Source organism: Gopherus evgoodei, chromosome 11 (genome assembly GCF_007399415.2).
Source record: "Gopherus evgoodei ecotype Sinaloan lineage chromosome 11, rGopEvg1_v1.p, whole genome shotgun sequence".
In the NCBI taxonomy this organism is placed as follows: domain Eukaryota; kingdom Metazoa; phylum Chordata; order Testudines; family Testudinidae; genus Gopherus; species Gopherus evgoodei.
In genome coordinates, this window is record NC_044332.1 from 72872867 (window position 1) to 72900454 (window position 27588).

Genomic DNA, 27588 nt, shown 5'->3' on the forward strand with positions numbered 1-27588 from the left:
CCGGGCGGTATCCCACAGTGCACCATTGTGACCGCTCTGGACCGCAATCCGAACTCGGATCCACTGGCCGGGTAAACAGGAAAAGCCTTGAGAACTTTTGAATTTCATTTCCTGTTTGCCCGGCGTGGAGCTCTGATCAGCACGGGTGGCGATGCAGTCCCAAATCCAAAAAGAGCTCCAGCATGGGCCGTACGGGAGATACTAGATCTGATCGCTGTATGGGGAGAAAAATCTGCTCTATCAGAGCTCCGTTACAGAAGACGAAATGAGAAAACATTTGAAAAAATCTCCAGGCTATGATAGACAGAGGCCACAGCACAGTGGTGTGTGACAAGCGTAATGGAAAGCCAACGAATCAAATGGATGCTCATGGAGGGAGGGAGGGGGTACTGAGGACTCCAGCTATCCCACAGTCCCCGCAGTCTCCAGAAAGTATTTGCATTCTTGGCTGAGCTCCCAATGCCTGCAGGGTCAAACATATTGTCTGGGGTGTTTCAGGGTATATGTTGTCCATTTACCCCCCATCCCCCTCCCTGTGAAAGAAAAGGGAAAAAAATTGTTTCTTGACGTTTTTATATGTCACCCAATGTCTACTGCATGCTGCTGGTAGACGTGGTGCTGCGGCAATGAATAGCAGCATCCTCTCCTCTCCCCTCCCCGGTGGCAGACGGTACAATATGACTGCTATCCATCGTCATCATTAGCCTGTGAGTGCTCCTGGCTGGCCTCAGGTGAGGTCGGCTGGGGGCGCCTGAGTAAAAATAGGAATGACTCCCAGTCATTCCTGGTAGATGGTACAGAATGGCTGGTAACCGTCCTCATCATAGCAACTGGGGGCTGAGTTCCATCAACCCCCCTCCCCCTTCATGTCTAAAGAAAAGACTCTGTACTGCCTGGACTATCATAGCAGTGGGATGCTGGACTCCTCTCCCCCTCACCATTTAATGTCCTGCCTGGACTATCAGGGCAGCTGGAGGCTGCCTCCCCCTCATTTTATCTCACTAAAAAGTCAGTGTTTCTTATTCCTGCATTCTTTGGGCTTGGCTACACTCAAAACTCCAAAGTGCTGCCACGGGAGCGCTCCCGCAGCAGCGCTTTGAAGTGCGAATGTGGTTGCAGCGCCAGTGCTGGGAGAGAGCTCTACCAGTGCTGCAGGTATTCCACCTCTCCGTGGGGATTAGCTTGCAGCGCTGGGAGCCGCGCTCGGGCACTGTTTACACTGGCGCTTTGCAGCGCTGTAACTTGCTGCGCTCAGGGGTGTGTTTCTTCACACCCCTGAGCAAGAAAGTTGCAGTGCTGTAAAGCGCCAGTGTAACCAAGGCCTTTATTACTTCATCACACAAATGGGGGACACTGCCACGGTAGCCCAGAAAGGCTGAGGGAAAAGGAAATCAACGGGTGGAGTTGTTGCAGGGGCACCCCCCGTGAATGGCATGCAGCTCATCATTTCTGCGGGATCTGACACGGACCGGCTGTGATCTCTGGTTCTCTAGTACACTTGCCCCATATTCTAGGAAGGACTGACTCTATTTTTAGATACAACATAAAGGAGGGAATGACCAGACCGACCTCAGTGAAGGTCAGCCAGGAGCACCCATGACAGCAGCAGACGGTACAGAACGACTGATAACTGTCATCTCATTGCCAATTTACAATGGCACAGCAGACGGTACAGAACGACTGGTAACCGTCTCTGCTACCTTGCAAAGGCAAATGAATGCTGCTGTGTAGCACTGCAGTACCGCCTCTGTCAGCGGCATCCAGTACACATACAGTGATAGTGACAAAAAGCAAAACGGGCTCCATGGTTGCCATGCTTTGGCGTCTGCCAGGGCAATCCAGGGAAAAAGGGCGCAAAATGATTGTCTGCCATTGCTTTCACGGAGGAAGGAATGAGTGACGACATTTACCCAGAATCACCCGTGACACTGTTTTTGCACCATCACGCACTGGGATCTCAACTCGGAATTCCAATGGGCAGGGGAGACTGCGGGAACTATGGGATAGCTACGGGATAGCTACCCACAGTGTAACGCTCCAGAAATCGACGCTAACCTCGGTACATGGACGCACACCGCCGAATTAATGTGCTTAGTGTGGCCGTGTGCGCTCGACTTTATACAATCTGTTTTACAAAACCGATTTATGTAAAATTGGAATAAGCCCGTAATGTAGACATAACCTGTGTAATCTGCTCTTAAAAATCTCCATTGATGGAGATTACACAACCTCTCTAGGCAATTTATTCCAGTGCTTAACCATCCTGACAGTTAGGAAGTTTTTCCTAATGTCCAGCCTAAATCTCTCTTGCTGCTATTAAGCCTATTGCTTCTTGTCCTATCCTCAGAAGTTAAGAACAATTTTTCTCCTTCCTCCTTGTAACAGCCTTTTATGTACTTGAAAACTGTTATCATGTCCCCTCTCAGTCTTCTCTTTCCCAGACTAAACAAACTCAATTTTTTCAATCTTCCCTCATAGTCATGTTTTCTAAACCTTTAATCATTTTTATTGCTCTTCTCTGGACTTTCTCCAATCCATCCACTTTTTTTCTGAAATGTGGTGCCCAGAACTGGACACAATGCTCCAGTTGAGGCCTAATCAGTGCTATGTAGAGTGGAAGAATTACTTCTCGTGTCTTCCTTGCAACACTCCTGCTAACACATCCAAAATGATTTTTGCTTTCTTTGAAATAGTGTTACACTGTTGACTCATATTTAGCTTGCAGTGCACTATGATTCCCAAATCCCTTTCTGCAGTACTTCTTCCTAGGTACTCATTTCCCATTTTGTATGTGTGCAACTAATTGTTCCTCCCTAAGGGGAGTACTTTGCATTTGTCCTTATTGAGTTTCATCCTATTTACTTCAGATCATTTTTCCAGTTTGTCCAAATCATTTTGAACTACAGTATAATCCTGTCCTCCAAAGCACTTAGCACTACTCCCAGCTTGGTATCATCCACAAATTTTGCCAGTGTATTCTCTACACCATTATCTAAATAATTGATGAAGATATTGAACAGAACTGGATTCAGACTGATTCCTGCAGAACCCCACTAATTATGTCTTTCCAGCATGACTGTCAACCACTGATAACTACCCTTTGGGAATGGGATTTGTTTATTAATAAATACTAAAGAAAAAATGTGTGTCATAGGACTTTGTTTACTACTGACTCCAGAAGAAGGATGTTACTTACTGAATCAACACCACCAAAAGTTTTCCTTAAAAAGTAATTTCTTTCACAAGAAAATAAGAAGTCTCCCACCCTGAACATGTTAGGCCTACAGAGCTAAAACACCACTCTCTTGGGCCTGGTCTACACTACGACTTTAGGTCAAATTTAGCAGTGTTACCTCTATTTAACCCGGGACCCATCCACACAACAAAGGCCTTTTTTCCAACTTAAAGGGCTCTTTAAATTGATTTCTTTACTGTACCTCCGACGAGGGGATTAGCGCTGAAATCGGCCTTGCCGGGTCGAATCTGGGATAGCGTGGACACAATTCGACGGTATTGGCCTCCGGGAGCTATCCCAGAGTGCTCCATTGGGACCGCTCTGGACAGTGCTCTCAACTCAGATGCACTGACCAGGTAGACAGAAAAAGGCCCATGAACTTTTGAATTTCATTTCCTGTTTGGCCAGCATATTTGCAGAGCTCATGCAGAACTCATCAGCATGATACGCATATTGCCGGGGCACATTGCCTGGCCCGTACTTTGTGAGAAGTTTATGACCACGTCCCTCTTGTAATTGCGCTGCCATCACCTCCTCGCCTGATTCTGCGCAAAACAATTGTCTGCCATTGCTCTGACGGAGGGAGGGGTGACTGACGACATGGCTTACAGGGAATTAAAATCAACAAAAGGGGTGGTTTTGCATCAAGGAGAAACACAAGCAACTGTCACACAAAATGGCCCCCTCAAGGATTGAATTCAAAAGCCTGGGTTTAGCAGGCCATTGATTTCACAAAACAAATAGGGTCAATTTCTTGTTTTGATACATCTATCTTTTACATTTAGGCTGGCAGCAGACGGTGCAGTACGACTGCAAGCCATCATCATCTCCTGGGTGCTTGGCAGAAGATGCTGCATTACAATTGCTAGCCATCATCATCTCCTGGCTGCTTGCCAGAAGACGGTGCAGTAGGACTGCTAGTCATTGTCATCTCCTGGGTGCTCAGCAGAAGATGGGAATGACCCGGCTGAGTCACTCCCATGTCTGCCCAGGCGACCGACCGATCTCACCGAGGTCAGCTAAAAGAGCACCCAGGAATATAATGACAATGGCTACCAATCGTAATGCACTGTCTACTGCCAAAAGGCAATGAGCTGCTGCTGTGTAGCAATGCAGTCCCACGTCTGCCAGCACCTAGGAGACGTATGGGGATGGTGAGCTGAGCGAATGAGAGTATGGCATCTGCTAAGGTAACCCAGGAAAAAAGGCGTGAAATGATTGTCTGCCATTGATTTCACGGAGGGAGGAAAGGAGAGGGGGGCCTGATGACATGTACCCAGAACCACCCGCGACACTGTTTTTGCCCCATTTAGGCATTGGGATCTCAACCTAGAATTCCAATGGGCAGCGGAGACTGCGGGAACTGTGGGATAGCACAAAAAACAGTCATGATCATTTATTATTGATCAAGATTGTAGTTCTAAGTTCTAGTACAAATATTTACACTAAGAATCCAACACAGTCATAATGTTTCTCAGAGAGAAAAGTAACTTTTTAATTTCCATGACACTGACCCAGGCTACAAAATCTTATTGAACTCTACATAAGTTTCCAAATTCCTGCAGGAAAACTGTGATGAAACAATGTTATGCACTACAAACATTTAACAGTATAGCCTAAAAAGTTTTTAGAAGGAAAGTCCTCATTCATAAAAACATCCAAACGCTGTATCCAGTGCACAGTATATGAAGTCACTCACTATACCTGAGGTACAAATATTGAATAATTTTAGGTTGTTTTATCAACACAAAGCTGCTTGTATTAATTTGAAGAACATATTTTGAAATAATAAACAGAAAAGCATTTGTTGAAAAGTTTTCCTTACCACAGAAAGGTGTTAATTCGTACCCTGTTCTTATAAATTAGTATTCCTCCTGACATCACTCCAATCATAATTTCATTGTTACTTTGATCCTTTAAAAGAGAACAAAACAATAGATTCAAAACAAAACAATTACTATATTGTAGAAACCCATATATATTCTATATACGATCATCCACATCCCCTCTCTCTCTCTCGCGCACGCGCACACACACACCCCAAAATCATATCTTAATTAACCTATTGGGGCAAGTTTTTAATGCAATGAACATTTAATGGCACAGTTCCTATTTACCTGAGCTGAAAAGTTACCCCCTCCTTTTTTTTTTTTTTTTAACCTTCACTATTAGGAAGTACTCTCCTCACAAATACAATTTATATCTTTCCTTTTCCACCTCACCCTCTATTCTCACTGCTAAATCTCTGTTTCATGCCCTATTCACTTACCTAGACTACAGTAACTGTCTCCCTCACTCTAATCTATATGCACTCTAGTAAACGCGATGACAAGTGACTGAAATTATCTTCTTTGCATGTCACTCCAATCCTATGAACCACTACCTCAACTTCCTTCCTCATTCAACATGGGGTTCCAACTTACCACTTGCAAGACTTTACATAGCACCATCCCTGTTTATATCATAGCCTTTGCCTCTTCCTCCTCCCACAATTCCAATTTTTTTTAAATTGTAATAATCACAAACTAAAGAGTGTTCAAATGCTACAATGATAAGTAATAATTAGTGGAAATAATGTCTAAAAACAAAAATCCAAGCTATGGCAGGCTCTAAAGGGAAAGTGCACATTCCTGCAGTTTGCCTCATAGTCCCACTATCCTTTTTAGATTATGACACTTTTAATATTGATTTAGTAATTTATACTGAGGTAATCCACTCTCTGGAAGAATGCATCTTTTTTCATTTTTACACAGATACTCCTATTCTTGTCTTCTAATAGAATTATCTGCTTAAATAGCCTTATAACAGAAGGTAACTTATTGGAAGTAGTTGTAGTCATGAAAATTACCTTGAAGAAATATATTACACAATGTATCCAAACACAGATGACTATGAATCACAGGCTCAGTAAACTGACTTGGCAGCAATCCAACAGCAAACTCAACTAACAATCTATACTCCTATGTGAAAGCAAGTTGCAATTTCTGTACTTAGGACATGTCTACACTACAATCGCTACAGTGGCACGTATGTAGTGGTGCAGCTATGCGGATATAGCATAGATACTTACTAAAGAGACAAAAATGCTTTTTCAATTGCTATAGTAAATCTACCTCCTTGAAAAGCAGCAGCTAGGTCAAACAAAGAATTCTTACATCATCCTAGCTGCATCTACTGTGAGGGTTAGGTCGACCTATGTCACACATGGCATAAAATTGTTTACATCCCTGAGTGACATAGCTAGGTCAACCTAAGTTTTAAGTTTGGAGGTAGGAGATCTTAGCACAAATAAGACTTTTGTTATTTCAAACCATACTTTGCTAAAAACGTTTCTGCACTCTAGTCATAGCAGGTCCTTCAATTTGATTCTATCAAATGCCTTCTATATCCCAATATGTATATAAGCAAGGATTGGGTACATCCATGTAATGTAAAAGTTGTAAATAGTTGAAATCCTGTTTAGCAAGTTTCTTTATGTAGAATTAAGATCAGAAATCAGAACACATGACTTGTTTTTAATAGAAGAATCCATGCTGTTTGAAGATTACAGTTTTAAGTAAAATGTAAATCTGTGTTGGTGGGGCTTCAAGAAACAGATGGGAAATTGTTCCTGTGAATGACCTATTTACAAATGATGCATTTTAATATATTGACAAGAACTGAGATAATGAACTCTTACATACACACTTCAATATTGGCCATAATCTGCATTGTCCATTTAAAAAGTGTATTATTGCCCTGGTTGCAATGATGTAACCTTCACAATATTAAATTATACAAAGGTTTATGGAACTTGCAACTTAAGTGAGATAGTAAACATGAGCACTACTCATTCAGATTAACAGGCTATTAACAGAAGCCAAATTAAAACTTCAGAGGCCAAAACTTCCCTGAATGCCAAAGAGACCTTCAACAAGCACATTTATCCAGTACAGTTGCAAATAACTGGCACAGCTTGATGTTCACCTTACTTAACCTCAGACTGAGCATTACGTTTGTGTAACTTTAAGCATGAGTAGTCCCACTGAAGTCAAATAAGGGCTATTCAAATTGCTTAAAGTTAGGCCCATGACTGAGTACCCTGCTGGATTAGGGCCTTGAACATTATACTCAAATTATACTCAACTGTTCCTCAAAATATCATGAATCTACTTTTATATTACGGTATGAATTCATTCAAACTTACTCTTGCATAGTGCAATTCAACTCCATAGAGTTCTAAGGTACGTGCTGTATTGAGATAATTGAACTCAGCTTCTGCAGGAGACAAGCCTCTATAATGACAAAGATGGGTTAAATACGAAGCAGCCCAAAAGTACATAAAATATCCAGATCTCTTAGTCAGCTCAAGCAGATTAAAAAAATTCATTACTTTAACCTCATTTTTTCTGATAAACCAACGCCCCCTAGACTCCATCATATACACTGATTGTCACGCAGTAACTTTGCTAGCTAGTGATTCAAGCACTGTCCTCACAGATATTTGTTAATTAGTTGATTGGTCTCCACATGCGTACACACATAATTCCGCCAGTTCTGCCTCCACACAATAAAAGTGCCATTATATGAAGTCTGCAACACATACTCTGCACATATATATGTTTATGTCAAATGGCACAGTGAAAGGTATCTTAAAAGGTCTGAAAACCTTTGAGTTAGCAGTGAAGTCTCTAGAAACTGCTCTTGCAATTAGTACTACATTTTGAATTGAAATAACTTCTCTGCAGGGTCCACCCTAGATTTTAATATTTGTACAATAACCAATTTCGAATTGTTTGTTTTTCCTTACTCCCCCAACCTTTTTTATTTGCTATATGGTTGACTGAAACTGAGCAGTGTAGTCAGTCACTAATTGGCAATTTTGGTAGCTGCTAAAGTCACCAGTATCCCCTATCTGTAATAAATAAATGTGTTAGTGGAGTACAACCTCTGTTAAACATTTTAGTGCCGATTTCCTAACATACTAATTAACTCTTTTTAACTGAAGCTTATCAACTGTATATTATTACACAAACTAGGACATTTACTTTCAATGATTTTTTTGTTTCATATCCTTTTGGCTCTGTAGCAGAAAGTCATACAACTGCATATAACTGATAAAATCTGATGAATGCAAAACTGCTGTATCTACTTCTGAGAGAGATAAGGAAATGAGGTAACAACTCTTGTTGGACCAACTTCTATTGGTGGAAGTTAAAGGTTTCAAGCTTTGAAGAGCTCTTTCTGGTCCGGGGAAGGTAACTAGAATATTTGAGATAACTACAAGTTGGGACAAACTATTAAGCATAAGGGGTTAACGTATGCTGTAAGACGCCACTTAAAATGAAGGGGTCGATTAAGGGTTAGCAGGCCGTGAGATGTATTAAAAATTGTTGTAATGAGCCATAAAACTAATCTCTCTGTTGAGTATGTGTTTTTTAGTGTCTAGCAGAATTATGAATTTAACTTCCCAAGCTTGCCTTTTGAATGTTTCCATTGAGGACGAGTACTGAAAGGGCTGATATGGAGTGGTCATTTTGTGAAAAGTGTTTACCCATGGTGATAGGGTGTTTTTGGTTTTTTATCATTTTACTGTGAGAGTTCATTCAAGAGCATAAGGATTGTCTGCTTTCACCAACATTGCTGTTGTTGGGATATTTAACACACCGGATGAGGTACATCACACAGTGATGGGCACGTGCAAGACCCATGAATCTTGAAAGGTGTGTTGTGGGGGAAAATGATCATCACAGCCGTGGAGATATGTCTGCAGCTTTTGCATCTGTTATTCTGTTGGCGGGTGCTGTGGGGATCTTGCTTCCGATAAGCTTAACTAGGCTGGAGGGTTCGTTGTAGACCAGAATAGGGGGTTCGGAAAAGATTTCTTTCAGGATGCAGACAAATATGAGTTGTAATTGTTTGATGATATCCTATATGGGTTCCAGTGTTGGATGGTAAATGATAACTAGGGGTGTGCAGTCAGTGTGGTATTTATTTCTGCGTTGAAGCAGATCCTCCCATAGTATTTGAATGGCCTATTACATGATGTGATCTACTTCTCTGGTGGAGTGTCCTTGTTTAGCGAAGGCGGTTTTAAGTGTGTTTAGCTGTGTATCCCAGACTTTGTCTTCAGAGCAAATTCTGTAGTATCTGAGCGCCTCGCCACAGATAACAGATTCCTTTGCATGTCTGAGAAGACTGCTGGATCTGTGGAGTTTGTAAGAGTGGTGATCTGTAGGTTTCTTGTAGAGAGCTGTTTGGAAGTTGACTGTAGTATCCAGGAAGTTGATGTTGGTGTGGGAGTGTTCTAGAGAGAGTTTGATGGGTGGTGGCTGTTAAAGTTGTGGGGGAAATCTATCAAGGAATTTAGGTCATCTGTCTAGAGGTTGAAAATATCATTGATGTATCTCAGGCATATCACTGGTTTTGTGGTGCATTTTCCCTGAAATTCTTCCTTGCGATGGCCCATGAAGAGGCTGGCATACTGGGGAGCCACCTAGTACCCATGGTTTGGACAAAGTGTTTGTTAAATGTGATGGCAGTGATGCTATCATGGTGACGGACGTTGGTGCGTAGGAAGGGGACATCTGTGGTGGCAAGGATGGCATTATGAGAGAGGCCCTTAATATTGTGGAGTTTTTGGAGGAAGTTGGCAGTGTCTTGGAGGAAGCTGGCCTTTTGCATGGCCAATGGTTCGAGGATGGTTTCTATGAGTCCTGATATTTCTTCCGTGAAAGTGTCATGGCCAGATATGATGGGTCTGTCTGGGTTCCCTTTTTTGTGCATTTTGGGAATCATGTAGACAGTTACTGGGGTGGGAGAGCAGGGGCTGATGAGGTTGTAGAGTTTTTCTTGGAGTTGCCTGGGGAAGGAGTTGATGGTATCTTTAAATTCCTGTGTGAATTGTGATATGGGGCCTTTTTTGAGATTTTTATGCTAGGTGGTGTCAGAGTCATTTGTTAGCCTCATTGATGTAGTCATCATGATTAACGACTATGATGGTGCCTCCTTTGTCTACTGGTTTGTTCACTATTTGATGGTTGGATTTCAGGGACTGTACAGCAATCCTCTGGATGGTACAGAGATTGTGTGGATATAATATTTGTTGAGGAGTTCAGTCAATTTTTCTCCAAAAGTAATCAATGTAATGATCAAATACACTTCTACCCCTATATAACGCTGTCCAAGGGAGCCAAAAAATCTTACCGCATTATACGTGAAACCGCATTATATTGAACTTGCTTTGATCCCCTGGAGTGTGCAGCCCTGCCCCTCCCGGAGCACTGCTTCACCACATTATATTCAAATTCGTGTTATATAGGGTCACGTTATATCAGGGTAGAGGTGTATGTGGTTTCTTCTGCTGTGTGTGTCTGTGTGCAGTCAGATGATTACTTTTTCTTATGATTGTCAACGGAAGTGTGGTAGTTGTGGGTGTTGTCTTTGTTGTGAAAGAATTCCTTTAGGAAGAGTTGTCAAAAAGAATTCTTCTCATTTTCCACATGTTAGTACGGTATCAGGTTCTGTGGTGGAGCAGAAATTCAGTCACTTGGACAGTACAGATATTACCGTATAGATTAGAAGTAGTCTTGATAGATTGATGATTGGGGTGTTGTTTAATGTCCACGTGATAGGTAATGGTATCATGGTTTCTCCCAGAGGTTGTGTTGTCAGTTGTGAAGTTGTTATAGTTGGTTCCACTCTTTGTTTTTGTGTTGTTGGCTGTCGTCAGAGTTTGTTTCCTGGGGTTTCCTGATTTTTTTCTTCCAGTGCATGGGAGCATGTGATGATTTCTTGTTTGAAGTGGTCCCTTCCGGAATATGTAAAGTTCAGGAGATGGTTTCTCAGTTTTTCTGCAGCATCTTCTGGTGAATCCTCTTGAAATTTTGTTTTGTTTGTTGAATCTGCTCAGGAAGTGAATGTTGCTGTTCAGTCTGGCTTCCTCCTTCTCTATGTTGTGAAGGTTCTATTTTAAATGGCAAAATTTGATATCTTCCATAGTTATTTGCAGTGTTATTGTAGCCATCTTGGTCCCAGGATATAAGCGAGACAAGATAGTTGAGATAGTATCTTTTATTGGACCAACTTCAGTTGGTGGAGGTACAAGCTTTTGAAGTTCACAGAGCTCCTCTTTAATATACTTCTAAAGACACACACACACACACTCTCTTCTACAGTAATTCCCTGTTGCTGGTAAAGGCAACGTACACAGAAACCTTATGCAGGCAGATTATGAATGACTGAAGACTTTTCTTAAAGAAACCAAAATTTCCTATAAAAATTCACATACTACTATAGAAATGAAGTCTCATATATATCCTTTCTTCAAATTAATTTAAAGATTAGCACACTCATTCTGAATCTTCCCTCTTCTCCAAACTGTAGCAATACTTTATATAAAGACATATAAAAATACTGCAGTGTAAAAATTCATCTGTTAAGTTTATTCAGGCAATATTTCTACAAAGGCACAGCATCTGTAGACAGTGATATTACAAAATAAGAATAATTTTTTCTGTAAATTCTTACATATGCTGATGATGTAATTTTGCTATTTCTTTTTCAAAGTCTTGAGGCTGGCTAGGGATGAAAGAGTAGTCTGAGAGGTAGCCTGGAAAGTTTTCTGAATGGTTGTAGTCTCCCAATTCGGCTAAGAGAAAGATTATTACTTGTTTAGTGCAAACAACATATTCAGCATTGTACAATACCCGAAGTTTAACACAGTCCTGGCCCCAAACACCTTATGATCTAGAACAGACAAAGAAGACAGAAGTTTCAATTCACCTTGTTTCTTTAACATGAGTTATAAGCTCAACTGGTATCACAGAAGTTTTTAAAAAGGACTTGAATGACAAAAAGGTGCTGGCTTGGCAAAATGTTTTATGAAATGTTCATGTTACAATGTACTTAACTTACTTACCACCTATATAATGATTAATCCTAAATAAACAGAATTTTGTTGCTCACAGATATTTCTGTAATCAAATACTGTTTGTGTGGGTCCATGTTTTCATTTCATTATGAGGACCGCTTCCCTCCACCCCCATTGGCCCAGAGCGGCGAACTGCGGTCAGTGGGAGCCCTGATCAGCTGAACCAGCAGACGCAGTAGGAAACAAACCGCCCCGACTCGCCAGGGGGCTTACTCTTGTGGGCCGTGTGCCAAAGGTTGCTGATCCCTGCATTAAACAATGTTTTTACACCCCTGAATAAAAACTGAGTAACTCCCCACTTAACACTCTCTCGCTTAACGTTGTTTCATTACAGAATGTGCTCGTTTAAAGTTGTGCAATGCTCCCCTATAATGTCGTTTGGCCACCTGCTTTGTCCACGGCTGGCAGCCCCCCTATCAGCTCCCCTAAACCCCTTCCCAGAGCTTCTCGGCAGACCCTGCACATCAGCACCTTCCTCCTGCATCCCCCACTTCCTGCCTGTGGCAATCAGCTGTCTTGCAGCATTCAGGAGGCTGGAGGGAGGAGCGAGGATGCAGTGCCCAGCCTCCCCGCTCCCTTCCCTGCCTGCAGCAATCAGCTGGTTTGCATCATTCAAGAGGTTTGGGGAGGAGGAGCGTCCACGCTCCTCCTCCCCCCCAGCCTCCTGAATGCTGCAAGACAGCTGATTGCCGTGGGCAGGAGACAGGGGAAGCAGGGAGAAGGTGCTGGTACATGGGGACCGCCAGCAGGCGGGAGGCATGGGGTGGGGGTGTGTGAGGGAGCTGATAGGGGGGCTGCCAGCCTGTTTAATACTTGTATTAAATTGCTTGTTTAAAATGTATATAATGCCTTTTGTCTGGCAAAAACAAGTTTCCCTGGAACCTAACCCCCCTCTCCCCCATTTACATTAATTCTTATGGGGAAATTGGATTCGCTTAACATGGTTTCACTTTTAAGTCACATTTTTCAGGAACATAACTACAATGTTAATCGCAGAGTTACTGTACATATTTTCTATTTTTTTTTAAATTCTTTTCACTTGACTTATTTCATTGTCATGATTTATATGGTACGATCTTTTCTAAGGCATGTATTTTAATAATTTTGACAGCATTCTTGTACTATATATTTTATTTCAACCAGAAGCCCAGCCTTTTTTAAGAGCAACTCATATGAGAAGGCATTTAAGTACAAAGCTAAGTTGGCTGGACACATAATTGGGCCAAATATTCCTGCAAGTTTCATTACTAATCTAAGCTATATACTGTGTGTGTCATAATATAGGCTTAGCTTTGTACTTTTCACAAACACTTTAATGGAACGTTTGCTGGACAAGGAGTACTGCAAAAAATACCACATATAAGTATCTAAAATAGCAGAAAAGCACAAGGGTCAGAATTAAGGTAACTTTAAAATCTCAATTGTTGTCATATCCTGATTTTCAAATACTTAAATACGCATTGTGATAGTTTTCCATATAATTGCCCAGGTTTTATAAAAGAAAGAGAAAAAAAGGAAGGACCTAAAACTTCATTATCCAAGACTTGACAGCTCTGCTATCTTGTTTAAAATGGGCAACTGTGTTTATAAGTCATGTAAACTGGAACTATTCGGCTAGACACTACCAGAACTCCCAGTTCCACACACTTTTGGATGTTCACACTAAGAAGTATCTAAATCTAAAAACAGCTTTAGTCTCATTATTGAGGAAGTAACCTATTACATTTTAGAGTATATAGAGATTTACAAAAAGCATTACTATATCTTTAGACATTAGTATAAAGAGGAAATGGAAAGTTGGGAGCTTACTAGTAAAACAATTTCATGACCACTTCAGTGAAAAATACCATGAAATGCATGAAAGGTTTACCTTTCCTCATTGATGGAAAAATACCACTGTTTTTGTACAGATTTAGGTACATCTCATCACATAAATCCATTTGTGCATGCTTATTACTATTCATTAACTTATGGTAACTTAGCTGATCATTGGAAAACCAGAAAAATAGAAGGCATAATTTGAAATAATCTATGTACTCATACTTACTTAGTAATTATACTTACATTGAACAGCATAGGAAGCCAAAAGAGCAGCAGTATTATAAGGACAGGGCAATCTATAATTTGAAAAAAAAAGGAATACACCTGGTGTGAATTACGATCAGTTTGAAAATCTTCTAATTCATTTATTTACCAACACAGCTATGAACAGTAAAGCACAAGTTTTTCACAGACGTTTTTATTATAAGTATTTCCATTTAAGTACTCTAAAAGAAACTATTATATCAGTTCTTCAGCAAATATTATATAGCTCATAATCTTTATATAAAATTATTCATTGTTAAAAATTAAATAATGTATCTTTTAATTTCTGAAAACTGGTCATATATTATATATATTGGTCAGCATAATAAAAGAGGCTTACCTTCCAGTAAGAATGTCTTGTTTAATTTGCAAAAAATACTGGTACCTTAAAAAAAACAAAAATACTACAATGGGTTAAAGAAATGTGATTGAATTTTTAGACAGAACTGTCTTCCTAAATTTAACATAAAGCTGAAATATTTGATATCACTTTTGGGTCTATTGCGTTAGAAACATTTAACCAGATATAATTATTTCTTAAGCTTTCAGAGGTAGATTTTAGTGTGAGATGGCAATCAAAGTTACCCATATACCCATAAATTTAAATTATCTACTTCTGTAGAACATCCAATTTTACGTTACATTTCATGAAGACATCACAGTTAATATTCAAATTTCACCCAAAGGTAGAAACAATGGAAAAGAGAGGAAATGGCTACCTTGTGAAAAATAAAATAGAGAAAGCAAAACTATCCAACTTTAGTGCCACACAAAGCTGTGTTCAGGCACCTAAATAAAAGTTGCTTACTGTTCAGAAGTAGTAAAGCATTTATAAGTCTCATATGATTGTACAGATTTAGGCTTTTACTTTTAGGTACCCAAGTTTGAAGATTTTTTTTCCCTGACTTAGCTCATATTACAAATATATAAAAATTGTTTTATTTTTGTTCCAGGTATACAGAAGTAGAAATTAGTTTAGCACCTGAGGATATCTGACATCAATGTATTGTTTCAATTTAATATCAGGGTTGAGTGGTTTGTCTTCCTCCCTCAATCTAGAAAAATTATGAATGCAAAATCTTATTGCATTATGCTAAAGTCTTTCTGCAACTTTGCCTACCTTCCATAATTTTTTGTTCTATAAACGGCATATTTCAGTATTTTCTTATTTTATTTTAAATGACTTTTAAATGAGAACAGCTTATTTAAAATAGCTCATCTGCTCCTCCCACTGTTTACCCTTAAGGTGGGAAATAAGCAGCAAAATGAGCAGATGAAACATTCAAAATAGGGAGACTGTTTTCAATCAAGTACATTCAGTGACAGAAAACAGATGACAGCAAATTACTCACTTATTGCAGTTATTTTATAACAAAAATTAAGGCAACCTTTATTATATTTAAGTGTATTTCTTTGAGTCTATTATTTGCTACAAGTATATGCTACAGTTCACATTTTCAAATGCAACTACTGATTTTTGGGTACCTCCATTTTTTGGGTGCCCAAACTGGGACAACTTAAAGGCCCCTTGTTTCCAGAAAGTGCTGAAAAACTCAGCTACTGAAAACCAGGGCCCTCTAAATTGTATGAAGTTGGGCACTCAAAAATGAAGGCACACAAAATGAATAGTCACATTTGAAAATGTAGGCTTCCCTGAAAATGGAAAGAGACTCTGGCAGGATGAGATTGAACATGTACCCATAATTTACCCAAAAGTTATATAGATACTAAGTTTCCTCCAACCCCTCATTAAGGTTTAGAGGATTTTAAGGAAGTGAACATTTAAATCTAAATTAGAAAGGTGGCAAAGCACACACACTACAAATGAGAACCACCCCCACAACAGGGGGTATAGCGACAACAGGTGATTGCTTTCTTGTACGTAACACTGCTTTGAGACATCCCAGGTCCTGGTACTGAGCCTATCGCGTATTTTCTTCTTGCACATCTGCTTTGACAGTTGTAACACAAGCATTCATACAACTCAGGCCTTGGGACAGTAAATTAAAAGAAAATAATTGCTTGTGTAGCTGTTTATATTATCAGAAGCACTGTTTGTACTAAAATATTTAACAGATTAATATTTACTGTCATGACAGAACTCAAAACATTTAGAATTAATTTATTGCATTAAAAATTAAGAAGATTTGTACCGATTCTTTCATTTTCTTACAAATTGGTATGTGAACAACAACTGCCTCATAATAGTTATGTAAGGGTTCCTGACACGGACTTTTAAAGTAGGTTAACAATAGTGAAGAACCCCACGAGCATTTTTACAAATGTGCTTGCATATACAGAGGAACCAACCGATCCATAAGTGAAATGCAGTTACCTCTGGGGTGCAATGTGGCAGCTATTCAGGGGAAGAAACACCGCATTTTGTACCCAGGAGTAGAAACAGGGTGCATGTAAAGTGACCAGAATGGAATTCTGTGAATCGGCACTTATCGAGGACATTGGGCCTAACAAACCCCTAATGCCCACAAAAAGTATTCTAGGATCTTCATTTGATCACACATAATAGTAAGTTCAGGATGACATGTAAAACTGAAAGTATAAAAACACTGAAGGGTGTTCTCAGTCCCTGGCAGGCATGGGGCCATGGTTTAAGCCGGAGAGAAGCCGTGGCCCCGTGCCTGCCGGGGACAGAGAATTCCAGGGCTGCAGGCTTCATTCTACGTTAAAGTAAAAATAATAAATATATTTGGATCAGCAGTTCAACAATGTTTTACTTTTTTAAAATAAATAAGATGAAAACTGTTTATGGTATTTATTTTGTAAAAACTCCTTAATTTTTCTTACAGGTAGATAAATAAGAGCAAATTCACATGGTAAGGTGAAAGAGTAATTGCAGAATAATTTAATGTAATACCTTTTACATGTAAAATTACCCTTTTTATCTTAGCGATTCATATATTATGTAATATTAAATATGATGTTTTTCATATTATTTAATGTACAAATACAAAATAAGCCTTGAAAAATTGCTGGCGCCCGCCACACTCTTCTGAAAACATGAATGTGCTACTGGCCACGAAAAGGTTGGGGACCACTGACTTAAAGCATGTAAACCTCTTCTACTTTGTTGAACAAAATGGAAAATAAATAGAAATTAAAGCAACTTTAGCAATGTAGGTCTAAAAGAGCTTGCACAATGCAGTCACATCTTAAATAGTAAGAACAATGAAGATGGAGCAATGTTAAATTAAAACAACCTTAATAAATGTTAAATATGTTAGCAATCTTAATACATGTTAAAAATAGATTGTTTGCTAGCAAGAGTTTATTTAAATTGATGGAGGATGAACAGGCAGCCAAAAGTATGCCCCCTTTGTTGCCCACGTCTGTTGATCCCATGAACATTAACAGCAATTTTAGGACGTTTTCGTCTGCCTTTATGCCAAGTTATACACAGCCAGAAAGATTGGAAAGATAGCATCTACCGAATTATTGATTAGCAACAGTCAATGCTGGTAAGAAAATGGCCATCAATGTCTGAAAAATATATTTTATGACATATTATCATATATTTTATCTAAGTTTTGAAAAGAAAAAAAATTGCCTATTCTAACAACAGATATGGGACAAGTTAGGCTCTTTGGGAACCTAAATAAAAAATGGCCTTCCTGGTTTTTTTCAGAGGTTTTTTCAATTGCTGCTCTTTCATCTACAAATCCCACTTAAGTCACCTTCTGTTGTAAATGCTCAGCAATTCGAAAAAAAATCAGACTGCATATACTTGGGTGCCTAAAAATGGAGGAGGCATCTACATTTACATACCTTGGTTTGAAAATTTTGGGCACCCCTCTTAAGGACACAGGACATTCACAACTTTTTAATCTGGTACCAATTGAGCACTCCCTTTATACAGTTTAGGCCCAGATTAGTACAGTACAATAAAGATAAATGCAAAGTGCTCCACTTAGGAAGGAACAATCAGTTTCACACATACAGAATGGGAAGAGACTGTCTAGGAAGGAGTATGGCAGAAAGAGATCTAGGGGTCATAGTGGACCACAAGCTTAATATGAGTCAACAGTGTGATACTGTTGCAAAAAAAGCAAACATGATTCTGGGATGCATTAACAGGTGTGTTGTAAACAAGACACGAGAAGTCATTCTTCCGCTTTACTCTGCGCTGGTTAGGCCTCAACTGGAGTATTGTGTCCAGTTCTGGGCACCGCATTTCAAGAAAGATGTGGAGAAATTGGAGAGGGTCCAGAGAAGAGCAACAAGAATGATTAAAGGTCTTGAGAACATGACCTATGAAGGAAGGCTGAAGGAATTGGGTTTATTTAGTTTGGAAAAGAGAAGACTGAGAGGGGACCTGATATCAGTTTTCAGGTATCTAAAAGGGTGTCATCAGGAGGAGGGAGAAAACTTGTTCACCTTAGCCTGCAATGATAGAACAAGAAGCAATGGGCTTAAACTGCAGCAAGGGAGATTTAGGTTGGACATTAGGAAAAAGTTCCTAACTGTCAGGGTAGTTAAACACTGGAATAGATTGCCTAGGGAAGTTGTGGAATCTCCATCGCTGGAGATATTTAAGAGTAGGTTAGATAAATGTCTATTAGGGATGGTCTAGACAGTATTTGGTCCTGCCATGAGGGCAGGGGACTGGACTCGATGACCTCTCGAGGTCCCTTCCAGTCCTAGAGTCTATGAGTCTATGAGCTATTCAGGCATTGCTGCACTCAACACTGTAAAACCTAACTGATTTAAGATCTTAAACCTCATTTTCAAAAAGTATTTTTTTACAGTTGCCTAAATCCCTTTTGAAAATGAGATTTAGGCTCCTAATTTAGTTAGGTACTGCAACACTGTTTGCAGAAATGCCTAAATACCTGTAAAACTCTGAGCCTTAGGCACATTACTACACAATAGGTACACTGAAATTACTGTATTTGTGCCAGCTAAGATTGCTGCTGTATCACCATATGTCGCCATGTTATACTAATACAAGTGAAGTTGAAGACTGATTGATATGCATGGCTGAAAAAAGTTAGTAAGGAACTACTATACAAAAGGAATAATGAGTCAGCATAATTTCAGAAATATTATGATGTTTTCAAACATAAGAGACAAATATGAGTTAAAATTAAATTTGTACCCATTGATGAGTAGGAGAAAGAAAAAGTTTTCCTTTTTTCTTCTCTTCCCTTTCTTTTCCTATGTCTACCTGAACAATATTTTCTCTGTGAGATTATTTCATATGTACACTAGATTTCTACACTATGTATTCAAGGCTTCATTTTAAAGGTTTTTGTGTAGTTTGTGTGCTTACAGCATGTGAATTTTAGTTATCAGCTATGGAAAATCCTAAACACACTACAAAAAACATGAATAAATCAGGCTTTTAAGAAACAATTCCAATAAGTAATATCTTCAAAAAAATAATAATGCTAGAAGAATGTTGCAACGGTAAACTTCCTAAACCTACCTTGTATATTCTTCTTGGAGCTTGTTAGGGTCACTTACAAAAAATTTGACTCTAAAGTTCAAACTGTAAGGAGATCCTCCTAGAATTAACAAAAGCATTTCTAATTAATCAGGTTACTTTAAAATCCTTATTCAATAAAAATCATATTTGAAATAGACCAAATAAATATATTTACTCACTTTTTAATTGTTTCCTGATTGGTTTGTTTGGATCCAGCCACCTCTGGGGGAAAAAGAGATAAACTATATACATTTTAAAAAAAAAAAAAGAAAACAACACATTTTTCACAAATTAATCTGATATGATCATACTAAGAAACAATTTTTTTCTTGTTACTTAATTTTTGAGCTTCTTATGCAGAATTGGCCTTTAGGCATGCAAAGCCCAGTGAGTAATTTTCTGAGAAACCACAGGTTATCACAAACATACCCAATTACTCCCTCTGGCATCTGTCTCTATGTACCTTATGGAGCTAAGGCTACTCCCAGCTCCCTTCACAGGTGGCTGCCTGCAGCTGAGCTAGCCTCTTAGCTGAGCACCTAGTTACAAGGGTTAGAATTTAACAATGTGAGAACACTACTGGACTGAGCAGGGACTGACAACAAGAGATGACAACATTCTAATTCTGGCTCTGAATTACTTAATCTTTCTGGTTTTTTTCCACCATCTGTAAGATGCCTACTTCACAGGGGTGCTGTGACAATTAGTTAACATTTGTAAAACACTACATGTAAAACTCTCTAAATACACAAAAACCCTTCCAATGGCTGTGAACTAATAGTCCCAGAACCCAAGTTTACTGAGAAGATTGCTGGATGAAATACTTTGAGACATTGGCAACTGAACACAAACAGCTAGGCTCCATTTCTCTTGCTGCAAGGAACTAGGGTACCCCAAAAAGCAACTTTACTTCATTCAAAAGTAAGCCGTGCAATAGTATCCTAGAAAAATCTAAATGAGAAAACAATTACTTACCCTACTACAAATTAATATTGGTTTTTCAAAAGGTGTGTCCATACATATTCCATTACTGGTGTGCATGCATGCCATGCACGAGATCAGATTCTTTTTATCAGCAAAATCTATTGGGGCTGCATCTGCACTCTACGTGCAGGGAGAATAAACAGCAGAGTGGGCCCAACTGTCCCTCAGTTTCTTTGTCAAGACAGAATCCAGGTGTTACAGGACTCCATGGCAGCAGGGAGGAAGAGAAGATCATAGAATACACACGGACAACACATCTCAAAGAATCCCATTTACTGGAGGGTAAAGTACCTATTCTTTCTCCTTCAAGTGATTGTTCAAATGTATTGCACTTCAGGTGACTCACAAGCAGTGACCTCGTAGGAAGGAGGATTGGTGCTTGCTGTCTATTTCAGTAACGATTGGAGTACTGTTCTGCCAAAGTGCGTGTCTGACACTGATGCCTCTACCAGTGAATTATACTGTATAAAATGTGAACTGATCCCCTCATAGCTTCTCAGAGAATCAACAGGTTGTCTCTGCTCCGATGGAGTGGGTTCTAAACTACATGAGTGAATCTAATCTAGCTAATTCATAGTATGATTTAATACAATTAGAGACCCATTTAAATTATCTCTGGGTAGATACTGCCTGATCCTTCGTTCTAGCTGCAAATGCTATAATTATCCTAGAGGAACTTCTGAATGGTTTTGTTTTGCTCAGCAAAATGACAGAGCCTTAACTACATCAAAAGTAACAAGGATTCTGGTGGCACCTAAAAGACTAACAGATTTATTTGGGCATAAGATTTTGTGAGTAAAACACCACTTCTTCAGATGCGTGGAGTGAAAATTATAAATGCAGGCATTATATAATGATACATGAAGGGACGGGAGTTACCTCACAAGTGGAGAACCAGTGTTGACAGAGCCAGTTCGATCAGGGTGGATGTAGTCCACCCCCAATAATAGAGGAGGAGGTGTCAATTCCAGGAGAGGCAAAGCTGCTTTTGTAATGAGCCACCCACTCCCAGTTCCTATTCAAGCCCAAATTAATTGTGCTAAATTTGCAAATGAATTTTAGTTCTGCTGTTTCTCTTTGAAGTCTGTTTCTGAAGTTTTTTTGGTCAAGTATAGCTACTTTTAAAGCTGTTATAGAATATCCAGGAAGACTGAAGTGTTCTCCTACTGGCTTTTGTATGTTACTATTCCTCATGTCCGATTTGTGTCCATTTATTCTTTTACGTAGGGACTGTCCGGTTTGGCCAATGTACCTGGCAGAGGGGCATTGCTGGCACATGATGGCATATACAACATCAGTAGACATGCAGGTGAATGAGCCTCTGATGGTGTGGCTGATATGGCTGGGTCCTCTGATGGTGTTGCTATAGTAGACATGGGGACAGAGTAGGCAACGAGGTTTGCTACAGGGATTGGTTCCTGGGTCAGTGTTTCTGTGATGTGGTATGTAGTTGCTGGTGAGTATTTGCTTCAGGCTGGGGGGCTGTCTGTAAGCGAGGACTGACCTGCCTCCCAAGGTCTGTGAGAGCGAGGGATTGTTTTCCAGGATAGGTTGTAGATCACTGATAACGTGCTGGGCAGTTTCTAGCTGGTGGCTGTACATGATGGCCACTCTGATTCTGTTATTTTCCTTGTTGGGCCTGTCCTGTAGTAGGTGATTTCTGGGTACCCGTCTTGCTCTATCAACTACATCAAAAATATACAGTTTGGCTTCCCCCTGGTTCAGTTTGGAAAAGGAAATGGCAGATGAATCACCTGAGTTAAATGGAAGCCTGAAACAATCTTTGGTAAAAATGCAGGTTTAGGCCTAAGGGTCACCTTATCCTTATGGAAAGCGATGTAAGGTAGACCAGCCATAAGTGCCTGAATGTCGCTATCCTTTCCAGTTGATGACTGTGCTCCTCCCTGTCTGCTAACACCATTGTGCTATCTGTCATCACCTGGTCTGCTAGTCCACTCAGTACGGAGAGAAATATTGTGCAGGCTAATCAAACAGTTCAGAGCTGCAGTATACTGTATGAAGGTAATTCTCTTGAGAAGCCCATGAGACTTGGGTTTGAAGGTAGTAAGGTGAGCTCTTCAGCTGAGCACAGAAGCATCTATTAGCAGTGCCTTGGTGACAAATGGAGAAAACAGTCCATGTTTGCAAACCTGCACAGAGTCCTTCTACCAGTTTAACTATTAGAGGACTTCTCAGGGGATCAGTACGCCCATGTTCATGTGATATGTGTTTGGTAGTCTGGCATGCTATGTGATGTAAATACAGGAAACAATGTGATCAAGAGAACTGAGGCAAGCTCTTACTGACATTTGAGGGTGAGCATGCAGGTGGTTGATGAGACCTACAATGGTGCTGAATCTGTTTTATGGCAGATAAGCTCTTGCGGAATCTAACACTACTCCTACGAACTCTATCCTTTGGGTTGGCACTAAAATTGACTTTTTTCTGTTGCTTCCGAGACCTAGCTTAGTGTAAAGTTGTAGGATCATATGAAATTGAGTCATTTATTTGTTGCACTGATCTCCCTCAAATGAGGGAATCATTGTGGTGCGAGTCTACCTATACCCTTTGCTTTCTCAGGTGAGCCATCATGACTGCCAAGCACTTGGTGACTACTTTTGGTGCTGCTGAAAGACCAAAGGGCAGAACTCGGTACTAACTGCGGTAATTTCCCACTTGGAATCGCAGGTATTTTCTGTGTGCAGGGTAGACTGACATGTGAAAGTATGTGTCCTGTAGGTTAACAGCATGAACCAGTTTTGGGGATCTAAAGATGGGATTAGAGAGGTTAGGGATTTGAATTTTAAGTGGCAGATTAAGGTGTTGAGACAGCTCAAATCCAGAATAGGGCAGCATACTCCTTCTTTAGGATTAGAAAATGTAAGTAAAATCCCTTCTCTCTGAACCCTAGAGGCACATCTATTGCTCCAAGATTTAGATGTAAACTCATTTTTAATAATCTCTCATGAGTGGTCCCTAAAGAGGGCTGGGTGTTAGGAAGGTTCCGAAATTGAATGGAACACCCACATTCTGATGATTTCTAAGATCCTGAGGTGATGTGATCCCAAGTCTCCAGAAAGTAAAAAAGGAAACTGCCAAAAGAAGGGGAGGGAAAGGGAGATAAAGTAAATAGATCCTCTAAATGCTCCAAGTGGCTCTTGACTAACATGTCAGATTTGCTACTTTAAGACGGACACAGCGTGACTATGCAGAGGCTTTCCTCCACTGAAATCTCTACTTTTTCCTGGTGGTTCAGAGGATCGTTGTTCACTATAGTAATAAGCGGAGCAGCTCCGTCTAGAATAACTCAACAGTCTGGCTGTTTCCTTCCTGGGACTGCTATATAAATCTCCAGAGACTGAAGAATACCATATGACTCAGGAAGTGCACAGCTTCCTTTGTCTTGATATTAAAGGAGTTCTCAAGAGCTGTCTGGACCTCTTTGGTAGTTTTCTCTGCTGTTTGAGGGAAATTTTTCAATAAAAAGATATTTTGTCCCAACTTATGTCATATTTCACTAAGAGGGCCTAACAATTAGCACTACACATTTGTAAATTTGAGGAAGAGTAGTTCTTCCTACCACGTAAATCTAATGGCCAATCTTCCAGGCATTACCATATACAAAATGTCAAGTAGTCTGACTGATTTTTCTTGCACAATTTCAACTGGAATCTCAAAGGTATCCACCATTGTCATAACATTTCTTCCCAGATCTGGACCTTAGCGTCCAAAATATGGGTATTAGCATGAATTCCCCTAAGCTTAATTACCAGCTTAGATCTGATAGCGCTGACACCAATCAGGAATTTTTAGGGCCTGATACCCTCTGGTCCCCCCAAAACCTTCTCTGGGGGACCCCCAGACTCAGATGCCTTGAGTCCTATAACAAAGGAAAATAACCCCCTCCCCTTGTTTCCTGGTTACTTCCTCCCAGGCTCCCCTCCCTGGATGACCCTAGGAGATTCCCTGCTTCCAGTCCTGGAAACACAAGTACCGAGAGAGCTAATCTCTCTTCCCCCTCACCCAGAGGGTATGCAAAGTCAGGCTTAGTAAATCTAACACAAAGAGATTTTCCCCTTGACTTCTTCCTCCCACCAATTCCCTGGTGAGCTGCAGACTCAATTCCCTGGAGTCCCCACTAAAGAAAAACTCCAACAGGTCTTAAAAAGAAAGCTTTATATAAAAAGAAAGAAAAAGACATTAAAAATATTCTCTGTATAAGATGACAATGTACAGGGTCAATTGCTTAAAGGAAAAAAATGAATAAACAGCCTTATCCAAAAAGAATACAATTCAAAACACTCCAGCAACTACACACATGTAAATACAAAAGAAAACAATATAAACCTATTGTCTTACTATCTTTGTACTTACAACTTGGAAACAGAAGATTAGAAAGGCAGGAGATAGAAAAATCACTCTCAGAGCCGAGAGGGCACAGACACAAGACAAAGAACAAAGAACTCACACCCAAAATTTCCCTCCACCCAGATTTGAAAAAGTCTGGTTTCCTGATTGGTCCTCTGGTCAGGTGTTTCAGGTTCCCTGTGTTAACCCTTTTACAGGTAAAAGAACATTAACCCTTAGCTATCTGTTTATGACAACCATTCAGCACAGCAGTTCTTGAAAAGTCTTATAATAGTCAGGTCAGGTAGACATAGCAGCCATTGCCACTTCATCAGGCAAAAAGGTGGAAATGTCTGTTGGAATTATCTGTTCCTCAATCTAAGGGTGTTCTCTCTCTTTTTTTTTCTCTCATCTTGCTGAACAGTGTGCCTCTTCAGCCTGCATGATTTTGCAGAGGAGAGAGATGTCACTTTTCAGGGGGCAGTAGAGGTTGGTTTCCAAGCTGGTGGCATGCCCCAGGACTGCCAGTCAGGTAAAGGGGGGTAGTGCAAAAAGTAAACTAATAACATAAATGCTAAAAGTAATTATAACTGAATATTCTACAAATATATACAGTAAGTAATACTGGTAAAATGTTTATTTTATTCTAGTTCTGACATGCCCCTTTTATGGTATGTAATTATCTCCTCAAAGCCCAGAAGATTTTAGATGTTAAAAAACACTAACCTTTTAATCACATGCTCACTGAATAACTCTGAGGCTCCCTCTAAGCTCTGCAGGGCTGCTTCTTAATCACAGCTGCCCCCATTACTACACCATTGTATTCAATCAGCATAACACACACAACATCAGAACACTAGAGGGAGTTTGGATATGAGAGTCAGGAAGAAAGGAGAAAATGGGAAATAAGATAGCCACAGCTGTTGCAATTTTTTGAGTTCATCTGAATAAAGAATTGTATTGACTTTTACTGTTCTTTTATTTAAGTCAAAAGACAGATTCTAGCTCTCCCACACCCACATTTATTTCCCTGTTATGCCAATGTTTTTCTCCCTGTCAACCTCATTCCTTAAGGAAAGAGTCTGGAATGAAGAGGTTAAATATGATTATTACCTTGACAGTATCCCTATCAGAACAGCCTACAAGTGACATAACCCTGGATGAAAACCCCAATTAAAAACATCTAAAATGTGCTGAACAGCTTTATTTGGTTATAAACATTGAGTTCTACTGTTTAGCCACAGACTGCTAGGAAGAAGAGGAAAATAAAGTTTAGAAAAATCAGTAAACATCATTGAAAGTATTAGTTTCCTTCTGTAGTCTCACATTCCAGGGAGAAAAGTATCACAGAGGTAGTCTTCTCTAAAAAAACAAGTCAAGGAACATTATTGTAGCAACTGAGGGACGTCAGTCTCTTAGATACACAATAGATATTCAGTAAAACAGATGAAAGAGAAGGCTGGAGCGGGGGCCACAAAAGCCATTATTCCTCTTATTTAAAGTATTGTTTTCCTTTGTGAAACTATGGAAGTCCAATTCTTTCTATCCTAAGGAACAAAGAGCATTCAGTGTCCACTGAAAGCAAAGGGGGTAGATTACTGACTGTATGTGAAACATTCAATAATTGCTTTCTAGGTCACTGATTTCTATTGTTCATCCCATGCATCCATGTTGAGAACAACAATGCTAGCTTGTCACAAAAGAGGGTGGAATCTAAGTCTGGACACAATAAACTTGACATGCTCATAACCTCAGAACAGAAAAAATAAGCAGGAACCAGTAATATTACAAGTATCAGAGGGGTAGCCGTGTTAGTCTGGATCTGTAAAAGCAGCAAAGAATCCTGTGGCACCTTATAGACTAACAGACGTTTTGGAGCATGAGCTTTCGTGGGTGAATCCCACTTCCTCAGATGCATTACAAGCAGTAATATTACAAGCAGTAAAGTCTAGTCTTAAAACCAGTAAATATGTAATGGGATAAAATGAGAACCTTTTCAAGAAATAGAGAGTACAGTCATAAAATATAAAAAAATACTTCAGAATTGTTTATATAACATGTAGAACACATATTTTGCAAAATGTATTTTCTATAAAAAGATGGCTACTTTAATGTGGGTGAATCTCTCATTTAAGAAACAGTTTATAGTGAAAATTTATTATTTATTATTTTTAACATTCTACACAGCAATGGCTATCTCAACCTTTCCAGACTACTGTACCCCTTTCAGTCTGATTTGTCTTGCATATCCCCAAGTTTCACCTCACTTAAAAACTACCTGCTTACAAAATCAGACATAAAAATACAAGTGTCACAGCATACTATTACTGAAAAATTGCTTACTTTCTCATTTTTACCATATAGTTATAAATCAATTTCAATATAAATACTGTACTTACATTTCAGTGTATTGTGTATACAGAGCAATAGAAACAAGTCATTTTATGAAATTTTAGTTTGCACTGACTTCATTAGTGCTTTTTATGTAGCCTGTTAAACTAAGCTAATATCTAGATGTGTTGATGGTGTACCGCCTGGAAGACCTCTGCGTACGCCTAGGAGCATGTGTACTCCTGGTTGAGA

At 39.6% G+C, this 27588-nt stretch overlaps 1 protein-coding gene across 8 annotated transcripts in view; it reads right to left on the reverse strand.

The window, feature by feature from the left end:
- Positions 1 to 27588, reverse strand: part of PTPN4 (protein tyrosine phosphatase non-receptor type 4) — a 190075-nt gene that overhangs the window by 86596 nt on the left and 75891 nt on the right. For 6 of the 8 annotated variants that reach the window (XM_030579717.1, XM_030579722.1, XM_030579716.1 and 3 more), the window contains 7 exons: positions 19854 to 19896; positions 19675 to 19774; positions 14572 to 14616; positions 14211 to 14263; positions 11744 to 11864; positions 7422 to 7509; positions 5061 to 5149 (listed from right to left, as the gene is read on the reverse strand). In XM_030579717.1, coding sequence (XP_030435577.1) covers positions 5061 to 5149; positions 7422 to 7509; positions 11744 to 11864; positions 14211 to 14263; positions 14572 to 14616; positions 19675 to 19774; positions 19854 to 19896 — 539 coding nt within the window. Of the gene's footprint in view, positions 1 to 5060; positions 5150 to 7421; positions 7510 to 11743; positions 11865 to 14210; positions 14264 to 14571; positions 14617 to 19674; positions 19775 to 19853; positions 19917 to 27588 lie in introns of all 8 variants that reach the window. The other 2 variants (XM_030579718.1, XM_030579721.1) reach the window with 2 other exon arrangements.